The 13687-nt window shown below is 43.6% G+C and overlaps 1 protein-coding gene across 5 annotated transcripts in view; it reads left to right on the top strand.

The window, feature by feature from the left end:
• The window catches only part of Prox1 (prospero homeobox 1), a 47966-nt gene extending 42010 nt beyond the window's left edge, over nt 1-5956 (top strand). For 3 of the 5 annotated variants that reach the window (XM_028761348.1, XM_028761358.1, XM_028761353.1), the window contains exon 5: nt 4980-5956. In XM_028761348.1, coding sequence (XP_028617181.1) covers nt 4980-5168 — 189 coding nt within the window. In that variant the 3' untranslated portion in view covers nt 5169-5956. The remainder of the gene's footprint in view (nt 1-4979) is intronic. The other 2 variants (XM_028761363.1, XM_028761369.1) reach the window with 2 other exon arrangements.
• The last annotated feature ends 7731 nt before the right edge of the window (nt 5957-13687 follow it).

The following is a 13687-nucleotide window of genomic DNA, read 5'->3' as shown; positions in this document are numbered from 1 at the left end:
TCCAAAATACCAGCACCCTTTTCTCCTTGACATTGTCTTCTCGAAGTCAGCATTTTATTGCCCTTTTATAGTATTAAAAAAGGGGGGGGGTGGAGGAAGAAGAAAGAAAACCCACACACTAACGAACTAACAGATTCACCAAAATACAAGCAGGGCTCTCTTTTCTCCCCTCTCAGCCATCCCTGTCATCCTGACACTGGCCTTCCATTTGTTGAAGTTTGGGGTGGGGGCGGGGGAGCTTAGCTTAAAAGATAAAAGTGTCAAAAAACATCTTCCTTACTAAGATTGGAATCTATTGATAAGTTGAACGGCCATTGGGTGGTGGTTCTTGGGGAAGGGCTGTGGGGTGGGGGTGGGGGTGGGGGCAATGCTCGGCTTGTTTTCTCTCCATTTCGGTAAGGATGATTCCATTGGTGAGCTGAGGCCAGTGGGCCAGTTTTTGAAGGGGAACAAGAATGGAGGACTGTCCACGGGGACCTGAGCAAAGGGCACGGTTATGGTCCCCCCCCCTTCTCTGCAAGAGGCCAGTGAGTGAGCTGAGGGATGCTTCAGAGGTGTGAAAAGTCAGCTTCTCTGTCTCCAGAAAATAGGAGAGACTGTCTTCTTTTTAACCTTTGTAATTCCCCCTCTATTCTCTGTGACATTCATTCAGCTGCCAAGTGCGTTTGGCAAGGTTTGGGCCAGCGAGCACACTTCCAGTGACCGCTAACCTTGGTATGTCCTGACACTTATGATGAGTGTCTGCAGGACACAGAAGGCAGGCAGCCTGCTATGTCAGGCTTTCATTATGGACTGCAGAGACTGGGGACAGCCAGTTTAATAAAACAAATCATCCTTGAAGGTAAAGCAACTAGAAAGAGGAGGAGGAAGACAGGAGGGGGATATCTTTGCCACTCAATCCTATGAGAGAGGAGAGAAACAGAGAGAGAGAGAGCGCGAGAGTGAGCGCACAAAACATCCCCACCCAGCCCACTGCATGTGTGTGCCGTCCAGCTGTGGACTAAGCAGATGTGAACTCCTTTCTTCCTCTGGAAGCCCACAAGCCACTGGCTCACTCAGATCAGTAAGCAAGAGCAAATGGATGGAGTAAGTAGGTAGGTGCTTCTTGGTCGTCTCCCTTCAGAATGGCTGGTGTATTCAAGTACCTCATCATGAGTCTGTTTTCTAAATGTCAAGGCGAGACTATTTGGGGTGAGGCTCCTAGGCCGGGATGCCTTTTTATCAGAGCAAAGTTTCCACTGTCCCCTCCTGAAGAACTCCCAGCCAAGCAGCTCCCACAATAGCCTCCTCGGTCTGCCAAAGACTTTGGGAGCCTTTTGTTTTTCCCCTGTGGCATGTCCAAAGGCCTGGCCTCCCCCCTCCCCGCCCCCAGCCGCCTGCATTGTCTTGCATTCCAGTGACTTGATTGACTGTTGCACCTGATGCTGAGGAGACTCGAGGGTTCAGTGTAGAGATTGTTGGATTCTATTAAAAGAAACCCAGATAAGGGATTACTTGTCACTAAGGGCTTCTCTGCAGATGTTTATTAGTGATTGGAAAGCCATTAGGTGTGAGGAGGTGCATAAAATCCGGGCAGTATCATGTTCCTAATCCTGAACCCCGATGCCCCCCAAACATCAGGAAGATGCTGTCTTCCTTGGGTAAATGAAGGTGGAGAGAGGTTCTGAGCAGAGAGAGGATGAGGCTCTCTGTTTTCGTGGGTGAGAGCTCTACCTGTGGGTGGAATACCTTGGCATTCTCTCAGAATAGACATTGTTACCCCACACTACCTCTGAAGCCACCATCAAAAGAGGAGCTGCTCCAGCATCAGAGAATCTCCAAGAAGCCATTTAGCCCACACAGTCCTGAGAGTGCACTGCCCAGGGCGAGCAATGAATTAGCAAGCTACTTCATTTTGCACAAAGAGGACCCCATTTCCAATAACCAAGCCAGCAGCCAGTAACTCTTGACCCATTTCTGTTTACATTAATGTTACTGGCTCCTTACACATGGTTCTTCTCAGCTATAGGGACATAGCTGGTCATGAATTTGTTGTCTCACGTGAGTCAATGGCCTTTATTAAAGGTCTGTCTTCATGGCACCCAGGAAGGAAGAAGCAGGAGGATCACAAGTCCAAGGGTAATCTTTCCTGACTACATGCTGAGTTCAAGGCCAGCCAGAGCTACATAAGACCCTGTGTCAGAGTGAGAGAGAGAGAGAGAGAGAGAGAGAGAGAGAGAGAGAGAGAGAGAGAATATAAACTAAAACTAAGTAAGTTGTGAGAAGTATGCAGAGGATACCAGCATGTTTTATGGGAAAGATGTCTTAGTTCACTGGCATCTTTATTTCACAGTTTCTCCATTTCAGTGAATCTCATAGGCTTTTCATCCATAAAACAGTGTTTTCAGAGATCCATGTTACTTAAAACTATATCTTTCTATTAATTTGCTTCTTTGACTTGTTTTTGTTTGTTTGTTTGTTTGTTTGTTTTGGTTTGTTTTTTTGTAGTGGTATTGAGGATCAAACCCAGGACCTCATGCAAGCCACGCATATACTGTGCCACTGAGCTGCACCCAGCTCTGGGCTTTCTTTCCTCAAATCCTTGTGGGAGACTATCAGTAGACTACAGAGCATTATGGGATGGGGGGGTGGTCTCCTCATGAATGATGACAGTGTTTGTGGAATAATAAAAGAATAAAAACCTGGGCTCCCAGATAGGACACCTCATGATGAGGACAGCACACTGAAACCAGTTGCAAGGAGGTGAAAAGCCAGACACAGTATAAAAGCTGTCAGAGGGTGGCTGGCGATGGTGACCTCAAGACATGAACATTTAAAACAGGGCAAGACCCGTTCAGCTAAGGCTCTTGGCCTCTGAGAACTGGAGTAGAGACTTGGCACAATTCCTCAAGTTCCTCTGTCCTCAGTAAAGTCCTAAATTACCCTCACCCACTCCCCCCCCCAAAAAAAAGCTTGTGCTGTTGTAGAGTTATCTAGACAATTGTGCTCCTGACAGCTTCCACAAGGCCCTTCTCCCTGGCTCCGGCTGTGTGTGGATAGGCGGGGTGGGGGTTGGGCGTGTCCTTGGAGTGGGTGGGGCATCTGGCTTACCCACTCTTTCTAGGCTCACACCTGTGTCTTTCAGAGCTCTCTGTCTCCTGCAGCTTTGGGTTTGTTGTTGATGGAGGACGGGTCTCCATGGAGGCTCTGTTGCCAGCAGCCAGCAAGGGAGCACACAGTTTGCACCACAGATCTTTGTCCGTGTTAGCATTTGGCTGCAGACCTATGCCCAGCCACATGGTCTCTCTCAGTCAGGCCCATTTGCTATGACTTGTCATTGGGTGGGAACAAGATGCTCCCTCCAGGAAATCCACATGTGTGCAGGTGCTCCCACGGAGTCTGTGGGGTTTCTCACAGACTGGTGGTTGTTCAGCCAGGGAGAAGGGGCCCTTGCTGCACTTCCAGTCAGCTCTGAGCTCTGACCCCACAGGCCAACATAAATGCTTTGGGGAGAGACTGCTCAATACCCTCCTCTTTATTTCTGAGACAGGGTCTCAGGGTAGCCCTGACTGACCTGGAACTTACAGAGATCCAAGTTGTTGAAGATGAGGGTCACTAGGCCTGTTCTAGACTCTGTTGGGGGCCTTGCCTTTCTTTTCTTTTCCCCTTTCCTTTTCTTTCCTTTCCCTTTTTTTCCTGGAAAGTTATTAGATTTCCCTGAAGAACAATTGGCTAACTATTGGAAGAAATGAGAAACTCAGGGACATCCAGGGATTGTTTTAATTTTCTACGTTGCCTACCGTTCATTCATGTGTATGTGTATATGCATGCATATATCCATGTGTATGCCCACTACAGCTGTTGAGAAGAGGCAGAGAGGAAGGTGCTGCACTTGTTCTTGGGCAATAATCTCCCTGTTGCTTCAGTAACTGGCATTTCTGGACTGCAGTGAAGGTCTTTCATGTTATATCTGTGAGGACAGATGTGTCTACACATACAGTACCATGCATTTGTGTCTGCATACACCTGAAATTATTGTAGAAATAAAATCTCATGACAGACAGACCGACAGGCAGGCAGGCAGGCAGCTCACATATAATAATTGCTATGGAAGCAAGGGCTTGACAAAGAGAAATTCCGAAAGGATTATTTGGGGAATGATAATCTTGGTGTAGAATGGCCTTGAACGAGTCCTTCTGATCTCTCTATGCCTCCATGTTTTTGAGGTATCATTAATCCAATAACACCTTACCCAGAGGTTGGAAGAATGGAATGGCATTAACTCTGCAATAATGTAACATGATGCCCAACACAGTAAACACTCAGTGTTAGCTTTTATAACAATGATCAGTTACACAAACCACTGTCTAAGGAACTATTCTAATGGCAAAAGGTAGTGATTCAGGGTTCAGTGTAAGTTTCACAGCTCAGGATTTTGTGCTGTGATCTTACCCCTTTATAATACTGACTGTTTTAATAAACATTTTAATAAACAATCCAGGCAACAGTTCTACAACACAAACAGGAAACCGATATTAAAATCTCTTCCTTGAAGTTAGGAATTTAGTTTATATAGAATCCCAACATGTATCATTCTATTCTGAGAACACATTATTTTTTTCATAATGTAAGTCAAAAGGAGAGAGGAATCGAATTCTGAAAAAGGAGTTGGCAAGTTTCTTCTAGAACGGACTTGCTTAATCACGTGAGGGTGTGGTCTCTTTTCTCTGCTGCAGCGTTCCACGGTAAAACCATGTTGTTGACCAGTCCCATATATCCTCTGTGCATGTCTCCTCTGAAACCCACGAAGCAGCCACCGTCTATCACAATGCTGCTATATATAACAACTCCACACAAGAGAATAGAGGCCGGCCATTTTTAGAAAATGCAGGTGCCGTCTAAAGCCCCCTTCTGAGAGTGTGGACTTAGCTCAGTTTCCTTTGAAGAACTGCAGACTTGAAACTGAAAACTTTATTAATACCATTGTCTCCTTGTATCAGCAGGTTCCAGAGAGATTCCTGGAAGTTGCGCAGATCACGTTACGGGAGTTTTTCAATGCCATCATCGCGGGCAAAGATGTTGATCCTTCCTGGAAGAAGGCCATTTACAAGGTCATCTGCAAGCTGGATAGTGAAGTTCCCGAGATTTTCAAATCCCCTAACTGCCTACAAGAACTCCTTCACGAGTAGAGATTGCAACGCTCTTTTGAATGTATGGATAGAAGAAGTCCCCCTTGGATGTCCAACTTCTGTGTCTAGATTTTGGTTTTATATATTTGTGTGGGGGAGGCATGGATACGTTGTGATGTCAGCTGGTGGTTCCTGCTCATCCTCTTTGGGTTCCTTTTATTTTCCCTTATCACAAGGGGATGGGTATTTTCCTTCTACACCTTTAGTTTACTTTTGCCCAAGGCCCTTAATATTTGGAGACTTAAGGTAGAGTTGGTTTTCAGAAGGGAATGTCAGCCTGTGTAAAGTGTACAAGAGTTACGGAGTGAGCTGGTGACTGTGACACAGCTCACACGCAAACCCCGTGCTGTGTCTCCTGTTTCTCTAGGGTTAAGAAGTTCTGGAAGAACCTGAGGAAAGCACTTCACACACTGGAATACCTTGTTTGATTTGAGCCTGATAAGTAACCTTTTCTTACACATTTAAACCAATGCCCCCGGCATCTGGGTAGCTCACATCTCAAAAGTACTCTCAAAGGACAGATTTTTTTAGAAAGATCGTCACCAAGTCCTTTGTAAGAGAAATGGTGGCACCCGCCCCCCCCCCCAACCCAATTTTGTACAAACCCGACTCTCCTGAGACAAGGCTGGGAATGCACGCAGGCCGACCTGCTGTCTCTGTGAACTTTAGAACAGGCTCTTGGTGAGATGTGAGCTCAGCTGTGTCGACTTAGAGGAAACCCTGTGCTTTGTCACTAGTTGCTATTTACTTTGCTTCAGATATTAAAAGGCATGTACTTTTCAAATGTATCCTTTGCTTGACTCTCTTTATATGCTTAGCATTGCTGTTGCTGTTTAATCCTCTTTCTTCTCCTAAAACACTAATTTCTGGATACCTTTCTGCAGTAAGGAATTAAGAAAGCCCACTGACCACGAAACCTTTGCCTACTCTTGGAGCACGCTGGCAGCTGCTAGTGGACCTGACCTTTACTTCCTGTGAGGACATCACCCAGCAATGGTTCATTTGCATTTGGGTATGGAGGGTAGCTGGCTGTCTCTTCCCTCTGGGTTGTAATATCTTAAAGCAGCTGATGATGTCTCTTCTACTATAGAAGCTAGAAGCTAATATTGACCCAAGTGTGTACAATAGGTTAGTTTGGGGTTGCCCAAGAAGACACAATTCCAGCATACTGAGAAAGCTAGCTGTTCTTTCTCCCACTCTCAGATGGCTCTTCCCCAACCCCCCAGGTTTTTGATGATGTACCACCTCCTACACTTGCATTTAAAATGCTAAATGTCACTCATGCTTGCTTTCTTAGCTGGATTTTTGTGTACTGGTGAGGTAAACAGCACCATCCACTCTAACTGTGTGATCCAGGCCCCTACATCCCCGTAGATAATCTGATGTGCACACTGTAAAAATGACACAGCAACAGATCTGGTATTTAAAACGTAAAGGACAGAAATGCTGTTTTCCCTTAATTTCTTAAAAATAAAAATCAGCGTTTGACTTTGGAGGACTCGGGTCAGCCCTTGTGACTGTCTAGCTGGCTGCAACGCTGTAATTCAACATCATTTATAAATTCTGCTGATGGGCAGGGATGTATGAACACAATTATTGTCAGCACAAAGCCTTAAAACCTGCTGACTTCAAACTAAACAGTGAAGCCCTGCAAGGCCCAGCATCTTCCGGGAGACCAGAACGCCCCGGCGATACAGACAGAGCATGGATTAGCATGTTCAACGCTGTCCACTCACTACAGTGGCATCTCCTAATGCTCACACATCCATTCCTGAATAGACAATTGTGAGAGTATGTTTGTTATTTTTCTGGCTGCCTTTAAAGCAAAAAAGCCCAGGTAGTCAATGATACCAGTGAGATATATGTTACAAATTAAATAGCAGAACCAGGAACCCAATCAGTACAAAGTATGGAAGTCTTTGGTATGCTTTGTTTGGAAGCCTGGGGCTCTGTGGTTCCTGCATGGGTCCAGCAGGGTCCTGGCTGTTCTGAGTCACATGCCAATCAGATCTCCACCATGTCACCCTTTGCAAGGTCAAAGGCAAAGCTGCAGTGTAGTCACCTGGGTAGACAGACTGCTAGATATCTTCATAATCTGGGGCAAATGGATATTGATTCTAGACTTATCTTGATTTTTAAATTATTGTTTTCCTCTGCCTTTCTGATTTAAATAGACACATTTAGCAAAAGAAAAATAAGTGTTTTCTACTGAATGTCAGTGCCCTTAGCTACCTAGACTCTCCTCTTGGTGTTCCCTGAGGCTGGAAATGATCTCACTCTGTCAGCATGAGGACAGACAGACAGCTCAATGCCAGAAGCAGGTCTCCACGGCTTTGCACTAAGGTGGTTGCTCCTGATCCAGCAGCAGGACCGCATGTCTCCCAGTGAGATGGTAAATGACAGAAGCCTGTCTCTCAATACTCCTACCAAGCAGTTCTTAAATAAAACAAAAACCACTAAATAAATAAATAAGAATTAAATTACCTAGTATTGTTCACATCTTAATCCAGCTCTGTCCAAGTGAAAATTATTTTGTGCACGGGAGAAAGTTAACTTTTCACATGGGGACCGGTTCTAAAGTCTGTGTTGCAATTCCACATGGCCACTTTTATGCTAACCCTGTATTAGTTTTTGTGTGTACACTCAAGGTGATAGTCTGTGCCTAGATCTAAACTACACCAGCGTGGGGATTTTAAAAGAAAAATCCTTCAAAATACCAGTTCTTTCCCCCCCCCCACACAAGTACAAATGTTCTTGTGCCTTCTGTGGCTTTCTGTCTCATTTCTTTTTACTTTATTTCCAACGACAGCTGCAATAAACACTAATTTTTTTTTTCCTGGCTGTTTGACATGATGTTGATAGCTATGCATATTTTGCGTCTTTTTAAAACAAAGCGGGAGAATAATGTTTTTGAAGAAGAGAAATTTTTAGAACAGTTTGATACACCGCAAATTATTTTTTTTCCTCAATTGTCTGAGCAGCATTCGAGTTTTGGAGATTCTTGTAGAAGCCGGTTTTTTTGTAACTGTGGTGTAGCGCTTGTGTATTATTAGCCTAATGAGAAGCACTATAGAAGCAATATTTCATACCACGTGCAATGTGTGTGCAGAAGTGTGGGCGTGAGCACACAGGCACACACATGTAAAAATATACATATGTATGCGTGTGAAGTGGAAAGCTTACCTTTTCTTATCTAGACTTAAGAACTTATTTTAAGCATTTGTTATGTTTTGTGAAAAGAATGTTCTATTTGCAACAACACAACACTTACTTCTTACTGTCTCTCTGGCTGTTCAATGGAGGTGTTTTGCATTAAATGGTAAAATTACGTGGAAGATGTTAGGATCTAGTAATTATTTCAGTGAACGTTCACCCCATATTCCTGAAGTTTGCTTTGTGCCTCTGAGTGTTACTTAACTGAAATACTTTATGTTTGAAGAATCCTTGTTACTGTGCTAGGAATATGGGTGAATATCATTTTAAAAAATACTAAAAACATCAAAAGAAAAACACTAAAGCAAAGGGGAGCCTTTATAAGGAAATGTAAATATTTAACCTCGTGGCCGTTGTTACGTTAGACATGAGGTCTTAATAAATAGCCCCACCCTCACAGCATCTGTTGAATTTATTAGGGACACTACAGTGACTGTACAGGCAGTTGAAAAGATTCTCTAAAGTCCTGCTCTCCACTTGGCAAAAGATAACAGTCTCTCTCTATCAGAGGTCAAGGGCAAGGGTACAGGCGTCTCTGTAAATCTATGACATTTTTTTTCTGTGTACATGAAGACATTTAGTAGGTAATCCCCCATGTCCCCACACACATACAGATTAATATCAGTCACTTAGTTAAAGATTTTGGCGAAGGGGAGTTAACCATAGACTGCTCCCCAAAAGCAACCATAAATTAATCAAAACAAGAGTGGTTTTCAGATACTCCCCCAAAGCAGCAGTGTGTGTAAGGGCGTGAACAATCTCTTTGCCGTGTGTATAATTCATTGGGGTGAACAGCACAACTGTTTCCTCCTGGTGTAAACTCCGTGTCTGCAGATTACTCTGTGGCTTTCAAAGGCTCCCCTCGGAAAGTGTAACGGTTGGTTTGTGTCACTGCGTCACGCTTACACGCGAGGAAGCTCAGCTTTGCCTCTGTAGAGCTAAAATGCTCCTCTCCAGAGCTGGGTTCCAAACCTGGTGTTTAACCTTTGCATCCTTTTGAATGATCCCTCTGAGACTAAGTGGAAGCCTGTGGACTTTGAGTCTTTTCAAGTGAGCGCTCTCTCCAATCAGACACCCCTAATGTGCAGACGCATGAACGAGCAGGCAAAGGGTTGGCCTGTCTTTGTGAAAATGGATTAACCAGATTTTTTTTTAATAGCCAATTCCTGTGCATATGGGGGGGTGGAGGAATAAAGCATTTTAAAGTTGTATATTGCCACTTCAAATTTAGGAAAAATTGATGTATTTGGAGTTGTTCTCAGCTCTCTAGAAGGGTCAAAGGTCACAGCTTCCCCCAACATTGTCCCAGCCATTTCTCATCTGTATATAGTATAAACCGTGACAAACACTGCCTTTATATTATTTAGCAATACGTTGTAAATAGCATTATGAAGCTCTTTTTTTGTAATAAAGACCCTATGATTTGAATATAGTACAATAACTGAACTGATAAAGTCAATTTTTGATTTTTTTTTTTAGCTAGAGGCAATTTCAATTGTGCATTTTTGTTATTGTCTATTGTTCTGAAGACTGCATAATTTATTGGTTTAATTTATCCTAATTTATTTGATGAAGGTGTACAATTTTGTATTACCAAGGGTGTACTGTAATATTAATTGATAGGTTTAAAGACAGTGAGACTCCCTGTCCATATTCAAAAGAAAACAAAAAGGTGCCGTGGACAATTGATCTTAAAGTAAAAAGTAAAACAATTTAGTTTGGCAGCTACTAAATTTTAAAATGAGGAAAAAAAAACCATAAAGGCCAATGGTGGGGGGGGGGGGGGGCCGGGAGGGTTTCCGTTGTGTGTTTTAAGCTTTTCTATATTCTCCGAACTTTGACCGTTTGCTTTGTACCACTAAAGGGTGCAGTAGTCCAACTGCCTTGTGTGCCTTCCATCTTCTCCTAAACTGAATGTATGTGCAGTATATATGCAAGCTTGTGCAAAATAAAATATACATTACAAGCTCATGGCATTCGACTGTTTTTTTGTTTTTTGGTTTTTTTTTTTTTTTCTGAAAACATTTGACATTTTGCTTTCCGACATATAAGGCTTTGGGCTGGGCTGGCTGATGTCAGGTACATAGCTTTCCACTCATTCATGCTCTCACTCATACAACTCAGCATTTCTCCAGGCACGGCCTGGAGATCTCCTTTCTGTGTCAGGAGGCCTGCTGTAGTGGCTTGCTTTCTGTGTAGAGATGTGCTAATTAACTTTGCTTGACCTTAAGCTTGAGGGAAGAGAAATGTGGTTCAGCTTGGGGAGATGCCTCCTGGGTAAAGCACTTGTCGTGTGAGTGTTGGGATCTGGACCCACATAAAGCCAGATGTAGGAGCATGCATCTGTAATCCCAGAACTCTTACAATAAAATAGGAAAGGGTTAAGGCAGGATACCCCAGGAAGTTTATAAGCCAGCTAGCCCAAGGATGAAGACCTGCTGGCCTAGAGTACATAGACCTGCTAGCTAGCTTGGGTTACATAGACCAGCTAGCCTGGGGTACATAGACCAGCTAACCTGGGGTATCTGGACCAGCTAGGCTTGGGTTGCACAAAGGCAAACAAGGTCCAATCTCAAATAGGGTAAAAAGCAAAACAAACAAAAAACAAACAACAACAACAACAAAAAAACAAGGACCTATAGCCTTTACGCTGGCAATTACAACCATCAACTAGAAAGAGATGTTCTTCAGGGTCACATGATAACACGTTACTCTCAAGCATAGGACTCAAGTGTGTGTCTGTTAGCCTCAGAAGTTGGAAAATGGAAAAGCTCACTATCTCCCTAAAATGTTCCTTTCAGTGTCGTTGACAACATGTTTCCTAACTATGTGTGTGGTGTGGGGCTTCAGAACACAGTATCTGTTTACTATTTAAGGATAGTAATATATACCTGTTTAGCTTAGATAGATTTGAGAGTGCGCCCCAAGGTTTCAGGCAACAGAAAACTGGTCCCCAGTATCGCAGTAAGAAAAGGGGGAGGGAATCTGTAGAAGGCGAGATGCAGATGAAGACAACTAGGTCATGGGACTGGGGGTGGGGAACCTACATCATAGCAAAGATCAATGCAGCTCTTTCAGGACCGTGATAAGTTCCCCCCAAAGAACACGTTGGCTTCAAAGGGGGATCTCTGGGTCTTGACCATGTCTTCCGGTCCTACCTTAGGAGGAAGGGCTCTTCCTCCCCATTGGGTTCTGGACATTTACAATGAAAGCTTGCTGGAGTGAAGTGCTGAATAGAACTACCCAATTTGGTCAGACATATGAACCAAATAAGCCCCTTTTTACCTTACTAAAATGTCTAGACTCTAGTATTTTGCTAGAGCAAGTAAAAAAGTGACCTTGATCCTTTTTATCAAGAATAAGAATTACCCCAAAGCAAATTAATATCTGCCACTCATGGCAGCTCTTCCATACTGTCTCTGCTCACTACTGTGGACTGATGTCACCCCTCAGGCCTCTCTTACTTTCACTTCAATGATGAGCACTTCATGGACTGGTGCAGTTGTACATGGTTACTTGGAGTCAGTGTGACACTGAGGCTTTATCAAACCGTTATAGCGGTTTTTCTATCTTGGGTTCTTTCTTGGCAGCTTAAATTCCAGTTTTCCTAGCTCAAGTGTGCAAAGATCCAATCTTCATCTCTCTATGCCAAAATATTTATTCCCAGGGTAGAGCAAAAAGAATCCCTACTCACCATCCGCTCTTCTTGGAAAGGAGAATGCATGCAGTCATATAGCAGGATTCCATTTCTGTGCAAGGAGCAGATTGAGTAGTCCACAGTTGCCCAAGCACGCTAGAGCAGAAAGAAATGTTTTCTGGTAGGAGGATGAGTTAAACACTGCTTCTGGGGCTCAAGAGTTAAGAGAAATTACTGCTCTTGCAGAGTACCTGAGTTCAGTTCCAAGCACCCATGATAGATGGCTCACAACCCTGTAATTCCAACTCCAAGGAATCCAATTCCCCCTTCTGGCCTCTGAAGGTACTGCAAGCACATGGTACACATACAGGCAGGTACCTACACATAATTAAAACAATAAAAACTTAGAAGGTTTTCCTCTGGTGACTAAGTTATCTGCTGGTGTTATTCTAAAATCAAGCAGACCACTGTTCCCAACCCTGATAGAAATCCTCTGGACCCAACTCTCGCTCTACCTGTTTCTTGAGAGACACCAGTACCTACTTCCTCCTGGAATACACATGCTTCACAAGCTAATAGAAAAGATAGTAGTATTTATTTTGTCTGTCAAAATAATCAACTGACAAGTTTTTCATGCAAGTGTACCCAACTTACATGTGGCCAAGCGTGCCTACAACTGCTTCTCAGCACAACCCTAAACTCAAAACATTGTGAGATTTAGTTTTGTGATTAGTTTCCTGTAACTTGTTCTTGTATAGGTAACAATGACGTGTGATGATATCAAAAGGTTGGGCACTCCTTCCAGGCAGCAACTAAAATTCTATATACATTTGTAGAAAATCTGTCAATTCATATCTGAGTGGGGAACAGATACCCAGAATCAGAGTCACGGGGACATACCAAAGCACACGTGCCTTATGTGCAGAAACTTATTTTACATAGATATACAATCACATCGTATTTGTGAATGTAAGCAGGGGGGATGACTCGGAGAGAATGAGACCAATAGGAAAACAGAAAGGGGAAAGAGAAAAGGCCAAGGAAGCGCTATATGTGATGAATACAGACCAGGAAAAAAGGGGTGATTTAAAGTCTTTGATAATAAAAAGAAATGATTTGTCATACATTAAGCTCTACAGATATTTTGTTTCTTTGAGCTGGGGGGTCTCCCTAAGCAGGGAAGTAGTCCAGGTTGGCTTTGCACTCACAATTCCCCCATGCCTGAGAACCCAGGTGCACTGTGAACAATCACACTCAGTGTTATAAAACACAAGGGCAGCCTGTGTAAAAGTCTTAGAAAAAGGCTGGTGACTACCAAGATTGTGAACACTACTAAAGAAATAAATGGTGCCCCTGCTTATCACCAGGGTGGGGAACATCCTGGGGTAAACCAGATGGGTTAGTTTTGAGGTGACAATTGAATCAAATTCAAGGGAAGTCTTGCTGAGGCTGCACTCACCCAATTGCAACCTTCTAGTGTCCCAGGAGAGCTGGGTGAACCTTCCCATCTTGATAGCGCCGTCAAGAGTCCTATGGTGTGCTACACTCCTGGTGCAGAGAAAAAACACTTTTTTAAACAGTGTTTTGTTCCGTTTTGTTTTTCTTATGAGAAATTTATGTCAAAGAGCAAGCTAGGCAAGAGAAGACTCTGAAAGTAGCAGTGGCACCA

The sequence above is a fragment of the Grammomys surdaster genome, unplaced genomic scaffold (genome assembly GCF_004785775.1).
Source record: "Grammomys surdaster isolate TR1022 unplaced genomic scaffold, NIH_TR_1.0 130, whole genome shotgun sequence".
Taxonomy (NCBI): domain Eukaryota; kingdom Metazoa; phylum Chordata; class Mammalia; order Rodentia; family Muridae; genus Grammomys; species Grammomys surdaster.
The sequence above is the reverse complement of the archived record's forward strand: the minus strand, read 5'-3'. Positions and strand labels throughout refer to the sequence as shown.